Source organism: Dermacentor albipictus, chromosome 1, assembly GCF_038994185.2.
Source record: "Dermacentor albipictus isolate Rhodes 1998 colony chromosome 1, USDA_Dalb.pri_finalv2, whole genome shotgun sequence".
NCBI classification, from domain to species: Eukaryota; Metazoa; Arthropoda; class Arachnida; order Ixodida; family Ixodidae; genus Dermacentor; species Dermacentor albipictus.
This window is the reverse complement of record NC_091821.1, coordinates 13626527-13642837: the sequence shown is the minus strand read 5'-3', so window position 1 is coordinate 13642837 and position 16311 is coordinate 13626527. Positions and strand designations below refer to the sequence as shown.

The window sequence follows — 16311 nt, the reverse complement described above, 5'->3', positions numbered from 1 at the left end:
AGGCCCAATGGCCTAGGGACTGGGGCGCTACAGTGTATTTAGATTTAGGCAGCATTTACATGAATGCGACAAAAGCGTACTCCTATAACTGTGTCGTACCTTACGTATCGCATCATCGTATTTTACGTAAACGGGATATGAGGTACATCGCATCAAATATGTGACAAACAGGGGTAGTTTGGAAATAAAACTACGCATTTTGGGCGGCGCATCAGAACAGAAGTGCGTCTTAATAAGAATTTTAAGAAGGCGTTCCCTGCAGAATGGCAACTATCTGCGGGACGCCAAAACATACGAGTACAGGACAGCGCTGTGTCCTGTACTCGTTATCGCTTGTCTTGTGTTGCGCTGGTCCTGTTTTTACCCTAAAGATGAACCAACCAGCCCCATTGAACACACTGTTGGGCAAGTTGGTGCAAAATCATTCCAAAGGAAAGGGAGTACGTTCCAAACTATGACAAATGGTTTAACCCTCATACAGATGTTATTTAATCAAAGCAACCTTATTTTTGAAACACTACTCAAAAGAGCAAGGTAACTAGTTGCTCACAAATTGGAACCATCACATTTCAAGTGCACCACCATATGAACATTTCATTCATACAGAAAAACTATTGCACTCATTTCAAGTCCTTTTAAAACAGCTCTACCAATTCAAGTCATTTTATTAAATACTGTCGCAAAAACAGCTTGCGTTACGCAACATTAGAAGGCCTGTATAATGTTATAGTACAAAACATGGAACAATGATTAATACTTCTTTATTTTTTATTCTTTTTACGATGCGTAAAGTTCATGTACTTAGATTTTGGTGCCCGGCAAAGAAAATCCAAGGGGCTTAAGATTAAGGTGGAGTCGCCCACTGTACGGCGTGATCCACTATCATATCGTGGTTCTGGCACATAAAATCCCAGAGTTTAACTTTCAAAACGAGTTCAACCTGAACTATTTCCTTGACAGTCATTTGTCCTAGATTAGGTCCAAGAGAATGCGTAGTAACCGATCACTGTTCTCCTCTGAACACTTCAATACCTTTTCTTTAATACTTCATATTCGTCACGTAAATGGCGGAGTATACTTGCTTAGCTTCATCAGACATGTAGTGTACTACTGCTGCATGGATTATCGTGAGTCCATGTGTGAATGTTAGAAGACAGGTCGGACCAGGCTCGCAGCTCTACCGACAACCGCTCCGCATCTTCCTTCGCCGTCGACGATGCGTCCTCGTTTGTCAGCATGCTCTCGGGACATGCGCCGTGCGCCTGCAACAAAACAGGATAGGGCCGCAGCAGGGTAGCGGTCAGTTCTCGTCAGTGTACATCAACTCGCTGTCTACAAACGACGCGTGTCACAAGCGTTCCTTCATGAGTGTTAACGGCAAAGCCAGCGAACTACTTTGCGCACGCGTCTCTATTTTGCTTACCAGGCAGTCAAATGGAAGGGAACATAAGCGTCTCACAGTCGTTCTATCCAGACCGACTCAAAGACAACAAAACGGGGCTACACAAAGACCATTCCGCCAAGCCACGCCGCACGCCTAGCGGCTCGGGATGAAAGGATGGACACCACACGGCGGAAACCGGGTCAGCTATCATTCAACGTCCCGCGTGGCTTGTCTGCGCACGGTCCCCTTCGCCAGGATCTCTGACCAGAAGCACCGTGCGTGCCTCGCTGTAGTATTCATTCCTCGGGGCGTATACGCAAAGCGATGGCCGTGGCACGAGCCGACGACCCTTTCCACGCTGGGTGACGCGACGCGGGTCGAGAGACCGCCACCACCAGAACGTCTCCTCCCGGCCTCTCCCTCTTTCTGCAGCCACTCGACCACTCTGAGAGAAGGCCGAACAGGCGACACGCTCGGCAGCCAGCTGTGGAGGAGGCCAAGAGCTGAAGGAAGGACCCGCACAGCAAACACGCGCACCGGAATCGTTGGTCCCGTCGCGAGGCGCCAGTCGCCGCTAGCACGCGCTGAGAGGGCAAGAGCCGCCCGGTGCGGTTACTGGGTTGCCCGCCTGTCCGCCGGCGGCCTAGAACTGTCGCTGCCGCCACCGCTGCCCGACCGACCGAGTCTCCCGTTCGCCGGGCCGCGCTGCTTTGCCTTTAGTGAATCCGCGGCCTTGAACTGTTTAGAGCAGCGCTTAGGGTCACCTGCGGGACTTTACGACACCGGCGGCGCAGCAAAAGCACGGGTTCGCGTCTTCATTCACTGGCTTGACGCAGCAAAACTCTTCGCGGCGCAAACCGCTCGCCGCTGACTTCATGTCCATACGAAGGTCGTAACAGGACCGCAGTGGAGAAGGTACCTCTCGCGAGGAACTCCGATTCGCGCGCCGCTTCTACTCACCACCGTCATGACTTTCGGACCTGCTCGTCCTTGCTGTGAACCCGAGATTAAGCGGAAGTGAAGACACGTTCAGCTTTCCGCTGCGTGTGTACTTCATCTGCGACGTATCGCAGTTCCGTTGACGGTTGCACCATAGCACGAGAGCTACTCCCGCTGCGCAACCAATGGAGAATTACTGCATCTTCCCCTGGAGTACGTCAGCGGTGCTACGCCGCTTCCACTGGCACGTGCTCCTGCTTGCACTCGGCGTATCCGTACTGGTAAGTCATGTTGACGTCACTGCGAATCTTTCTGAGAAGGGACGATAACGTCTATAGGTCCATAAACCTTAAGAGCGAGCCCTTCGCGATGGAGTTCGTAGGGCACTCACCAACTCCGTCACGAAGTGCTCTGGCAACCATGACAGCTGACTGGACGCTGCGCCAGCTAAAACATCAGATATTTTCAATAAGTTTTGCAACGTGTCTTTCATGTGTTAATATTGAGCACTATATTCCTTTTATTTATTTTTTTCTGTGTGCCCATGTGATATACAGATCCCATGTGTCACCCTTTCATTGAATTTTCACAACTGGACAAGGTTGTGAACGTTAAACACAGCGCACTGACATTCCAGTTGTTTTGCTTTCTTTCATTTAAAATAAATAAGAAGAAAGGGATTCCGGGTGCCCGACTTTTGTTAGTCACAACCACATGAAGCGAATTGATAATGAAGTCAGGGAAAGAATAGTGAACTTATTTGTAATTTTTAATTGAAGTCTAAAAACAATAAGCTAAAGGGAAATGAAAGCAGTCGAAGAACGACTTGTCGCTGGTGATGCCGAACCCACAACCTCCGCTTTACGCGTGCGTTGCACTACCTATTGCGCTACGGCGACGGCTCCTCCCCCGTCCACATTCTGGGGTATTTAGATATGTGTGCAAGACCTAACCTGCTCTAACCAGCTACCTGCCCCTAAAGTTCACGTACTACGCCATCGGTCAAAAAGATGTTCTACATCCAACGTCATGGTCACGAGTCGCGCTGGCTAACATGCCCCAGGTTGGACCTTGTACACATACCTAAATACCCAGGAATCTGGACGTGCGAAAAGCCGCCGCCGTAGTGCAATGCGCGCGTGTTGTGGAGGTTGTGGGTTTGACTGCCACCGGCGGCAAGTTGTTTTTTCGACCACTTTCATTTCCAGCAAGCTTACCATTTCTGCGCTTCAGTTAAAAACTGCAAATAATTTCTCCTATAATTTCCGCGGCGTCATTACCTGTTGGCTTGATTTGCTTAATATAATTGTTCGTGGATATCTCAATATATACTCCTTCCAGATGAAAGCCTTTGTGACCTAATTAGAGCCATCCTGCGAGCTACGTTCACGTTCTTCTACTGTCGACATTTGTCTGACCGCTTTGGCTCCTTGAAGTTCAAACGACGCTAGAAGAGCGTGCGCCTCGACTTTCACCAATGGTTTCAGGCGCTGCCCTTTGAACTTGCGGTTATGTAACAGTTTCGCCTCATTGTGTTACGTGCATACCGCGTTAGATACGTTCCAGCAGTTAGTCATGCGAGATTGTGCAAATTCCAGCACGCGCAGCACCGATTCAAACAAGTGCGGCGGCTAGAAGCAATGCGAGTACCTTGTTCTCGAAAGCAATAAGGTTCTTGTCACCTGCTGCTGCAGCTCGGGCAGAATGCAACGCTGCAGGCATAGCAGAAAAACATAAATGTATTGGTCTGGCACAACGTACCACGACGTCACGCGGTGTCAGAGGAAGTATTGCTGGCAGACTTAGAGGTTTTTAAGACGCGCACAGATATGTTTCATTATTTCGATTTCACTGCATGAGCGTCCGCAAGTCAACGTCTTGGCCAGCTCTGCTGTAATACATACATTAGTAACGTTAAGCAAGATTTATGTCACCCTTGTATCATTTATGTCGAGTCGTTTATGTGGAAACTCAGGGAACAACGACCACTGGTCCGAAACTGCAAGCAAAAGGGTTCGAAACTCAGACCACTGCTATGTTTGATGTTCAGCCAGGCACGAACATCGCATAACGATGCTCGGCTGCTAAGTAAGCGGTCGCGATTTCCATTCCCAGCTGCATTCCAATGGGTATGGAAAGCAGCAACACTCATGTAGGGAGCTTTCGGCGCACGTTAAAAAAATCCAAAGCATGCGCAGTGAAAACCAATTCGCAGCTTCTCCTACGACGTCACATGCAGTTGTTTTGCTTCGGGACATCAAACAACAAACACCATCGACCCATCAATAAATCAGGTAATGAAGGTTAATAATTGTAATCCACCCGAGAATAGCACGAAGCTACAAAGGAAGCCTATCTGGGTTTCTATTGAAGAAGGCTTCGCAGTTGAAGAAAAATTCGCACTGGTCCCGGGATCTACCGTCTTAGCTAACCGACTACCGGTCAGCTCTACCGTCTGAGCTAACTCAGAGGTTAGCAAATCGCCGGGCGAAGCGGAATCAATCAAAAACTCGAAGTGCGGACGCAATGAATATGGAAAAACCCATCAATCAGTGGCTTCTAATCCACCTTGTTTATTTCCGCATAATTAATTTGTTATACTCAATGAGTTAATGTACCACGTCATGAATACCTCCCAGTGAACTCAATGGATAGATTCCCAGTTATTTGCCTGCATTGTAATACTCGAGTCCATGCGTGAGCCTACCGCTCTGTGCGTTGCAACGGCTGAATGCATGCATATTTTGAGAGTAAACTGCAGCGGTTCCCTATGTCGTGCATAGTTACTAGACAAAGTGAATTCTATTTGTAGCTCTTTGATAAACTCATTCATAGAAAAATTCGACAAAGAGATGTCTTTTCAAGCTACAGTTGGACAAATGAAATTGAAACCTGATCCACCTTACTTTTTGCAAAGGATCGAGTTTGCAACTTCGACGTTGCCCTTTATCTCAGCTTCACTCTCCTCACTTCTTGTAGATAATATTCATCCAGGCCGAAACGCCTCCTGTCCTGTCGTTCCATATCTCCCGTCACATAATTATCTGTAATTCAATGCTCACAGAATACTTCTGGTCTGCCCACCAAGGGTATCACCACACATTCGAATAATGAACCTACACAATTGACATTAACAATGCGTGCATGGTCCGGTGCATATAGCTACACTGCACAGCGCTTTTTGATGTGTCCAGCAAAGTTTGAAAACAGCATATAGTATTTTTACGTCTCACCCGTTGCACATTGATCGTTTCCGCCTATATGCAGTTCGTCCGGGTAGACCGAGGTACAGCGAGCAGTGAACACTAGTAAGACATATAGTCGGAAATACGAAAGAGCGTATTGAAACGAACGAATGCAGTTGCTCCGTGCTAGCAAATCTACAGGCCCGAGACCATGAGTTGATTACGTTCTCAACCATTTTTTGACCACCGGTTTTCATGTGACTTCAACTCTTACCACTATGGTTATCACCACTAATGCTCACTTCAGGACAGAAGCCTCTCCGAAAGATGCCCAGCTAAGCCCCTCTTGCGCTGTTAGGCTCCATCTTATGCCAACAAACATCCTTCTCATCGCATCGCCTACCGCTCTGCCGTCCTCCATTACGTTTCCCTTCCTTTTGCTACCCTCACAGGCCATCGGTCATCTGCGCTACGAAGTACACCATCTGACCCCCTCCACTTCTTCCTCTTCATCTCAAATAGAATACTGACAACCAGCGTTCTCACTCTGATCCATACTGACGTCTTCCAGCCTCCAAGTCACGCCCATCAGTTTCCATTTCATCACTCCTGGCAAAATCCTTATTTCATCCGTACGACAAGTTGGCTGAGATAACTTACTACTCCACCCTTTCGAAAGGCTGACTACTAATCCATAATTCTTCTTTCCCTGTCAGGTTATTGAACATTAGTTTTCTGCACGTTACTCTTACTATACAGATCCGCAAAGAGGACCACAAAGTGTCGCGTGAAACGCCGTCAACTCATACACGCTTTCGGTGGCATTCTACGAGCAGAAAACACGGTATACTCTCGAGCTTCGCGCAGTAAGCCGGCTTCATAAGTTGACTTCGGCAAAAGTTAAACACAATCTCGACCAATGAAGAGAGCGTTAGAAGTCAAAAGACTTGCGCTGACGGCGACATCTAAAAACCGAGAGATTTCAACGACTTTAAACCGCTTGTATCTATATGACAGCGGAGTGAAATGGTGAAAAGCACTTTTCCTTTATTACACCTAGCTCAAGACCAATACAAGCCGATCAGAACAGTAACACGCTTCAGAAAATTGTTATTGCCGACTGCATTGGCCTTCAGCAGGTACAGCTGCTCAACAGTTTTCGGGAGGTTGACGTTGATGTCAAGAGAAAGCAGAATTTATTCAAAACAACACTTTGAAGCAGAATTTATTCGCGCACAGAATGAAGCTTGTAGGATTGAATGGTGGATCGTATGCTCAGCCACACAAGCGAATATACTTTCAGTTCTCACTTCATTTCGCGCAAAGGCTTTCAAGAAATTCGTTATTTCAGAGCGGCAAGTTTTTTTTTTTTAATTACTGGACGAGCCGTTTGTTGTGCGAACTCGCACTTTGCTAGAATATGCACGACAACTTGTGAGAAGGCATCTGGCTTGAGAAGCACGTCCTACAGAGGCTGCTACGAATAGGGCAGCCTTGTGCTAGTGGACCGGGAAACTAATCGTTTTTTACTAGTTTATGTATTTTGCCCCAGTTTAGCCAAGATGCTTATGTACGGCGGATGCGCGATCGTTGTTCTCATATATCTATACACGCCTGTAAATACTTACTTCGTTAAATTCTGTAGCGCTTTATCAACCGTACAATCCTCGAGAGTGTCTGGTCTTCAATGGTCAGGGATTAGAAGAGAAGATAAATACGGGTGTGACAGAGGACAAATGTAGGCACTCCTTGAGCCTCCTTGCGACAGCAGAAGACAGTGCGCGCATAAAATAGTCCAGCCGCGCATGCAGGGTACTGTCTACTGAAATTAGAACGCGCATCTCTATCGAGCAGGAAGTAGATTCTTCGAAAAACTCGGCGTTCTCAAGAGGATCACAAAACATAGCAATTCATTTTTGACGCACAAGCAGGGTTATGCAAATTGTAGGCTCTTGTCAATTAACAGCGCTGTGATCTTAGTTAAATGCCGTAAGGCTGACCTTGAAAAGAAAGTCGAAGTCGTATCGCATTTGGTAGCAGAAGCGAAATTACGGGCGACGCTGGAGAACATAAACGAAGTCATTGCCGATATCGGTGTCACAAGTCACAGGCAAAGTGCACGATTACTATGACGTAAAAGGAGCGAGGCTTCAGCGATAACTCGTAGTTTGTTCTTATATTTTCTGTTGATCGCTTCCGTGTTTCGGAAACTTCTGTGAGTGATTGTGCAGACCTCTCGGTGTGCCAATAAAATGGAACCGCTTTACCGTGGCACAGATATGTCGACAGACCTAGACCCTATAAAGAGCGTTGCTTCTTTGGTATAATCGCAAAGCAAGTAAACAGCATGTCACGTGCTGCTTGTACGCACCACTTGATCAACACCTCTGCGAGGCGAGCCGGGTGGCATGTCGCCAGTGGCCGGAGGCCAAGACCTTATGCCGATCAGGGCCAAGGGCAACATCCCCTCTCTGGCCGGCCGGACGCCGTCGCGTACGGCCACTACTATGCAGCCCTCTGACCCCGAACGGCCCACAGATGTGTCTTGTTTTTGTTCCGCCAGCGGCCTGCCGGCTTGCGACGTCGGGGAGGTCTCTGCCTGCGCAGGCGCGCTTGTTACGTGTCTCCTCCGTCTTTGCACGCTTCTACGCCTTTGCCGACTGCGGGACTGCCGAGGAGGAAACCGGTTGTCCCAGATTTTCGACGATGTGTGCCCCAATGCCAAGGTCGTCGCCGTCGTCTGCCGGGCAACCGTCACCTGCCCCCCTTACTTCCGATGTTGTCGTTCCCCGCGTGCGTCAGGGAGGGAAAAAAGATAGAACTATTAAAAAAAAACACTTTTCTGATACGTCCTTACGGCAAATGTGGGTCGCTCTGCTCTAACACATTCTTGCCGAGTTATACGACTGCAGTCTGAGCACGGAGTTTGTGCGTTCTTTGACACTTCCTTCCACTTCGCCGCCAGCGCTGGTCATTTCGAGGAATGACTAGTGGTGCTGGGCAAGCAGTTCCAGGTCGCGCACGTATCCATGTCGAGCTACGATGAGACCCGCCGTGATAGCCCAGTGGCGTTGCGCTGTTCAGCTCGAGGTCGCAGGTCGTCCGATCGCGGCCGCGTTTCTATGGGGGCAAAATGCAAGAAAGACGGTCGTTTACTTAAATTTAGGGGCACGTAAAGATCCCCATGCAGTCAAAATTAATCCGGAGTTCTCCACTGCCGCGTTCCTCATAGTCATACCGGGGTTTTTGGCACGTAAAACCCCAGGATTCGGTTTATCCAGAACCCCAGAACAAAATCTGTGCGTGGCCTCAGCAGCGCAAGCTTATTTTATATCTCATAACTTTCGGAATACAAAAGGCAAACTAGAATTGTATATAGACATCTCTATGATAACAGTTATCTTCTTCGTTCACGTTGCCTATATAGAACCCTTCGTCTATTGAAGCAAAGAAGCAAGTCGAATGACGCCAGTAATTTAGCTACTTAGCCTTACGACTGCACTTGTGAAATCATAGTAACGATAACTCATTAATAAGTACCGCGCTGAAAGTATTAGGATTTCATTCGATATTCTGACAATATTACAAAACTGGTTACTTCGCTAAAGATGAAAAATATAGAGGAAGTATTGCAGCTATCCTTTTGTAAACGACAAACGTACGACGTGGCTAGTCATGCCGACATCTTAGGAAATCAATGGTTCTAGGCACTCGAGGAATAGCTCCGCATTTCATATCTGATTTAACTGCAATCAGACAAATCTCTGTCAGTACTATATAACAGTGTAATTACTTCTAAACATTCAGGTCGGTAGGTCTATTCAAACGGAAGCGTCCTGAATACAGTGTCTTTAATTCATTCATGGCACAGTTTTCGCATCGTCCTTTCCTGAATAGCCATTGCTAAGAGTGTATTTTGTAAACTTATGTCGCATCAGTGCCCTCCCCGACTAGCCATCGCTACACATTCTGGTATCTGCCACTCATGATAGCTACTTGCGTGATAGCCGCTAACGATGTAAACGACTTTCTTCAAGAGCGAGGAGTAGGCCTCTCTCCTAAAATATATCAATGATCTATTTGTAGGCTATTTACAGACATACATATCCAAATATTTCAGACGAACAATTCGTGCGCCAGGCCAGCCCACGATTGTCATATACACCTCAATAAGGCGTGGACTTTCATCGCAGCCTGTGTCACTCCATCGTATATGTATTAACGGTCTTCATTCGGTAAAAGATGGCTCGTCGCTTTCTCGGCGTAGAGTAAGTTAACAGCGCAGAAAGGCGGACAAAGAAGTAAACAGGACCCAAGGGGGCGCTGGTTTTATTATGAAATGCACTGAATATACTCTTTTGAAACAGCGATCGGAGAGACATTATAACTGACAAATAATTATTCGAAGATTGACGAAAAAAGAATGCACATGAAACAACCATTCATTATCACAATGCCCTACCGCGCGTGCTGCATGCCTTCCTCCAAAAAAATTTAAAAAAAACGCGATCCCTACACGTGACAGGGCTATGGATGGCTTGGATGCCTATGGATGGCTATGAATGGAGCAAGGCGTTTGCTGACGCATGTGCCTTGTTGCCGCGACACTCGTGTTGCTTCTGTGGTTATGCTGGTGTGGTCCCCCATCTCCGTGTTTACTATTTACAGTGGTTCGTTCGAACCAAGGTGTGCAGCCACACGCACTAGAATTATACAGTGCCAAAAACCCTATATTATTGTGTTTATTGTTGGCATGTTCGCGCACGAGTTTACTTAAAGCTCCTTTAAGTTCCCTGAGGCATATGCCCTTTGTCTACATAACAAACACCGCAAGATAGTGGGAGTCCGCATACGACGCCGCGTATGAAGTCAACATACTGGCTTCTGTGCTTGACCTCGAATTGTCCCTTTGGCTCTTTTGCTAGTACACGTTATCTTTGAGATATCTTAGACAACTTACGTGGGGCCGAAAAAAGACAGATGGATGCACGAACACTTGATGCACGTAAGGGATCCCAACGACCTCATCGACCCTTTAAATGCCCCTTCATTCCTGTCCCATCAGTTCTTTCACTGATTCGGGCCTTCCCAGAGGATTGCCTCAGCAACATCGCAGATCCGGGTAACCTGCGGCATACCAACTTGCGCTTGAAAGCTGATGCCAACATTGTCACGGCATGCATGGTCAAGGGCGCTTGAGCAGCATGTACGCGCGATGCCTCTCTTGACCGATTTGCAGTGAGCTGACGTAAACGACAATAGAGCGCACTACCGGTAGTACTGTTTTAAAGGCGCAGTCCGTGAAAAATGAAAGGTTCTCCTCGCAGAAGGAGCATATCGTGAAACTAAAGTTTGCCTATATACCTGTGTGTATTAAACAGCAGTGCACGTTGTTGTTTATTAAACTGTAAGATTCTAAGAAAATAAGCCACCGAAGGACCGGCTATCTCTATCAAAGATGAACTCCAGAAACTAAGAAATAGCAAAAAAAAAAAGAAAACGAGACAAAGGCAGAAAGAAAAAAATTGGCGGAGAATAAAGCAACGAATTCAAGCATAGCATGCTTTACGCCATATATGCATAGTCACATCACTATACATATATCAGCAACGCGCGAACGTCCGTTCACATTGCACCTTACCAGAACAGTCACTACACAAAATAAAAAATACACGGAAGGGCGAAAAGAGAACATCACTACAAGCACTACACGCAAGTGACTGACAGTACATTTCAGCAAAGAAAGAAAAGATCACTGCAAATTCGCATGAGTATGCATGAAGCGAGATTATAGTAATACATTCACGATTGATCGTCTATCAAAGAGACTGCAGAAAGTCACTATCTATTAAAAAGACAGAATGTGATGTGACAGCGTGTCTTTGTCCGTACACGACCCGGGACCAATAAAGAACCTTGTCCGCGGAAAAATGACGCCTATCAAGCGGATTCAAGCCCCTGCGCAGGCCAGCTCACTGCTGCTGGCATTGCGGGAACTCGATGAGCAGATGTTCTACAGACGCAACGAGGGTTAACCAGCAGCGGACGACCTTTTTTTTTATTCTATGTAGTACGTAGGGCGTTTGGTACACCTCTTAGCGTAGTCGATGTATGAGTGCATCAAAGGAGCGATCACAAAAACATGTGACACTCAAAGCACAACGATAGTGGCGAGCACAGTCGGCGATGGTTGAAATCTGATCTGCGGGTAAAACGCCTCGGCTTTTATACATGACTCGTCGAAGGTTCCAGCGTAATCGCTGGTACCCGCGTGCCTTCCAGAAAATAGTACACAATTCGCGTCGCGCATACATTCAGATTACATACAACATATAAAATCAACGATAACCTTCGAGTAAGTTCCAAATCATGCAGACGCGTCTTGCGCTGAGCGATAATCTTTAGTTTTTAGTGGGTGAAATGCAGTCCCCGAGAAAAGGATGAATAAGTACACGTGTCACGTTCAATATTGAATATTCAAGAGGCATCAAGGTATCTAAATTATGTGCCGGAGTAGCCTATCCGTGGGCGGCCTCATTTCTTTCAATATCGACATGGTCCGGAATCCACGGAATACAGACTCGACAGCCAACATAATATGTAATCTGATTGTGTGTGTGCGTGTGTGCGTGCGTGTGTGTGTGTGTGTGTGTGTGTGTGCGTGCGCGCGTGTGTGTGTGTGTGTGTGCGCGTGTGTGTGTGTGTGTGCGTGTGTGCGCGCGCGTGTGTGTGTGTGTGTGTGTGTGCGTGTGTGTGTGTGCGTGTGTGCGTGTGTGCGTGTGCGCGTGTGCGCGTGTGTGTGTGCGCGTGTGTGCGTGTGTGTGTGTGTGTGTGTGTGTGTGTGTGTGTGTGTGTGTGTGTGTTCATACGATATTAAGCAACTATTCAACAAAACAGGTACTTAGGTACACAGGTCAACTAGGTAAGCTATCAAATCCGGTCATTGACAAGAAATAATATATTCATTCATTGCAAGCAAAATATCTAACATTTATTCAAATGTGCCGACAGCAAAATTTATTGATACGTTTGTTTTCACAGACGGTTCAACAACAGACGAAGCTTCGACGGCGCGATTTGACGCACCTAAATATTATATGGGCCTTTTTTTTATTTAACCGCTGCGCCCTTAATGAGATATAGACGAACATTAAGGCAAACGCACAAACACACACACGCACACAGTGTTCGTCTATGTCTCATTAAGTGCGCTGCCATTAAATCGAGGGTGTCCAACTAACCAGCCCACCAATTTCTCCTGAGCAAGTTCATATGATCAATAGTCACAGATTGTATCATCAAAGATCATCTACTACGGCAAAACCCTTGAATATTTCGCAAGCGGAAAGGTCCATGTAGGAAGGTACATGCATTCATGGGTAATCTATATAGGTAGTCTGCATAGATGGGTTGTCTATATATACTATGACTCTAGGACACTCTGGAGACGCTAACAGCAGCGTGTGCCTCAGTTACAGCCTGAGTATACAGGCCGTGAAGTGGTTACGCTTCTAATTTACCTCTAACTTTTCTTTCTTTTCGCTTTCTTTTTTTTTTAAGGCAAGGTTGTTTGGAGGGTTACAACCATCAGGTTAACAATCGGCTGAGCGATTTCTGTTCTTTATAATCACTCCTGTTTATTTAGTTATTTAATACTACGCCAATCGCTGCATTATCGTTGCCATTTCAACATATTGATGATGATTTCGCGTTACACTGACAGCCATTAAAGGACTGACAACAATTATCAAAAGGGTGTTTAACTGAGCTAGTCGGTTCATTCTGATAGGATTGCAGCAGCAGAACTTAAGGAACACGGACACACAAAGAACGAATTATCGGAAGCAGACACGTTGCAGTCGCTGCTTTTGGCATATCTTTTCAAGCAGCTTTCCCAACTTAGGGTAGAAGATCCGTTCAGAGTTAGGAACCCTGAATAAGTAACCTCCAAGATAAGAAAGCACGAAATGAATTATTGGTACGGGTTCTCAATTGACATCGAAGACGTGAATTATTCAATATCGCACGCGGATTTGATGAATGTACTGAGAGCGACCATCGAGGAGCAAGGAGCCTTTCCATTTCAAAACTCGGTAGGAATGTCTATAGAAACCTTCTTGGAGCTGTTGAGCGCCAATCTCGCTGCCACAATCGCTGTCCATGATGGAGCCTTGTTCGTCCAAAAGAGAGGGGTCTGCATTGGATAAAAAATAGCACCAATCCTGAGCGATTTGTACTTGGCAGCATGCGACAGGGAAATTCAAGAATCCATCAAGGTAGGGCGTATCACACGGCTCTATTGATACGTGGATGACTTCTTGATACTGTGCCAAACGGAGAATGCAACCGACTGCAAACAACTTAAGGATATCGTACTGGAGCCCTTTCGATCAACGTGCCTAGAGCTGAACTTCACTTATGAGCTTCCGAACCACTGTTCTCTGCTGTTCCTTGACATTTTCATGGAATTCAAACCGGGACATCTATGCTGGTGGTACGAGCCCAGAGCAAAGAAACAATTTCTTCCCTTCACGTCAAGCCATTCCAAGACTGCAAAACGGACAATAGCGGGTGCAGCGTATAGTTTTGAAGAACGTGCCAGCATCAAACTGAACAAAGTTTTCAGCGGCAGTTAAGTAGGCTGAAAAATGCAGGGTACCCCGTGTCGATGCTATGCAGCATAGCTGAAGGCCTCCTAGAGAAGATTAAAAGAAAACAAGAAAGCAAAAACGGACCTGAAGTTGCGGACGCAAAAAATAAAAATAATTGTGCGAAAATTCCGTATGTGCATGGACTGACCCATAGTCTGATCAAAGTTGGTAAAAGACACGGCGTCTGAGTAGTATGCTCAGCGTCAAACAAAGGGAAAAGTATGTGCGCACGAGTGAAAGAAGAGAAGAAGAAACCACAATTAATAAACAGAAAATGAGGCATCCACTCAATTGTATCAATTGCTACAAAGGAAACCCATACGGGTTCCTCGAAAGGAAAGTCTCGCAGTTAAATAAAACTTCGTCCTGGTCTGGGACGCGAACCCGGGACCACCGCTTTTCCGGGGCAGTCGCTCTACCATCTCTACCACCTCTAATATCCTCCTGTACTGTGAAAAACAATGCATAGAGCAAACACGAAGATACCTTACTGATCGAACAAGAGAGCACGCACCATCACCTTCAGGGACCCCCGGTAGGACAATCTAGCCTTGCACTGGACGCGTTGCAAAATGAACAAAAAGGAAAAAAGATAGCCAAGTACGCACGTGCACCCCCAAATTTCATGATGTGCAGGTCCTGAAAAGGAACGACGATATGCTAACTCGCGAGATTCTTGAGGCATTTGAGATAAGTCAAACAAGAATGTAATATGCAAGCACACCGTCAGTGGCCTTGATAAGAAAAAAAAAAGCCACCTTTTTGAGAGAAGCCTCAGGTAGATCAAAGAGACGAGATGTGGCGACGAAATAAGAAATGCGGGAATTCCAATAAAGAAATTAGTTGACAGTGCAGTTGCGTCCACGTCCAGTTGTGTCCACGTTACTCGTTTTTGTGACTTTCTTTGCCAATTTAAAATTATAATCCCTACTTAGATTGCAAACAGCGTGCTGGATTATATGACTATAAATCATGGTCATTTCGTGTCCATCAATGTCTCACAACAGTTTGGCCAGTTGTCAGTTCCTTTAACGCTCTTTGCCGCACTTCGGTCAGCAAAACTGGTTTTCTCTTGCGATTTTGGCTCGCAATACGTCTGTTTATGCATGTAATAAGTATCTGGTCATGAGCTCTCTGTGGCAGATGGCGGATTTCTATACAGCTCCCTTGTTTGTTTGTTTGTTTGTTTGTTTGTTTGTTTGTTTGCTTGCTTGCTTGCTTGCTTGCTTGCTTGCTTGTTTGTTTGTTTGTTTGTTTGTTTGTTTGTTTGTTTGTTTGTTTGTTTGTTTGTTTGTTTGTTTGTTTGTCAACGACAACCAGTCGAATGGAGAAACAAAACGCTCTCATAAATCTTTATTTATTTATTTATTTATTTATTTATTTATTTATTTATTTATTTATTTATTCATTTATTTATTTATTTATTTATTTATTTACCCTCGAGGCGCATCTGACGAATCACTCACGACGACTGGTGATCCAATGAGACTCGCAAAACAACGGCCGCGGAAGCGTCGGCGGCATGGATTTCAACTATAAGCGGCAAAGTACACGCTGGTGTCATACATTTACTTCAGGAAAACCCGTTCCCCCTGAAGTAATGAGGCACAGGCGCGATTCAATGGAATCACAATAACACTTCAACTACGAAGCAGTGCCGCAAACACTGCAGAAGTAGCACGAGCGTTGCTTGCTAGAAAGGCTGCTCGCGTTATCAGCAGGATGCGTGTAACTTGCTTATGCGTGCCACGTGCTGGCGCGAGCGCGCAGAAACACTACCGCAGAATTTCTTTCGTGCGGATGTGCAACAAATTGTGCTCTTTACTTCATTTTTTCCAAAGACACCTCTGGAGCACTCAATGTTATATTTAACGTTGTTAAATTTGTTTCGCTTGTGCCAAGCTCATTAAATGTGCATGTACGCGCGATGAATGCAAATGAGTTCGCTCATTCTTGTGCTGCCGGCTCATCCGCATGGCCGCGCTCCAAAACTTACGTCCTGTTCAGCTTATGGCTGAAGTAAGATACGGAGACGTAAGTTACGCGGCTGTGTCTTCGACATTTCTGCTGATAAAATCGTCTTTCATTACTGCCACGGAGTGTTCGACGAAACGTGTTCCGAAAGCCCGCTTGGCCATGTCTTTCGAACTTG

The 16311-nt window shown here is 46.2% G+C and overlaps 1 protein-coding gene across 3 annotated transcripts in view; it reads left to right on the top strand.

Annotated features, from left to right (window-relative positions):
* spz4 (Spaetzle domain-containing protein 4) overlaps nt 1-16311 on the top strand; it is a 67429-nt gene that overhangs the window by 9194 nt on the left and 41924 nt on the right. The window contains exon 1 of one of the 3 annotated variants that reach the window (XM_065451882.1): nt 1454-2604. The exons of 1 other annotated variant lie outside the window; for it this stretch is intronic. In XM_065451882.1, coding sequence (XP_065307954.1) covers nt 2509-2604 — 96 coding nt within the window. In that variant the 5' untranslated portion in view covers nt 1454-2508. Of the gene's footprint in view, nt 1-1453; nt 2605-16311 lie in introns of those variants that run through there. One more of the 3 variants, XM_065451883.1, reaches the window with a different exon arrangement.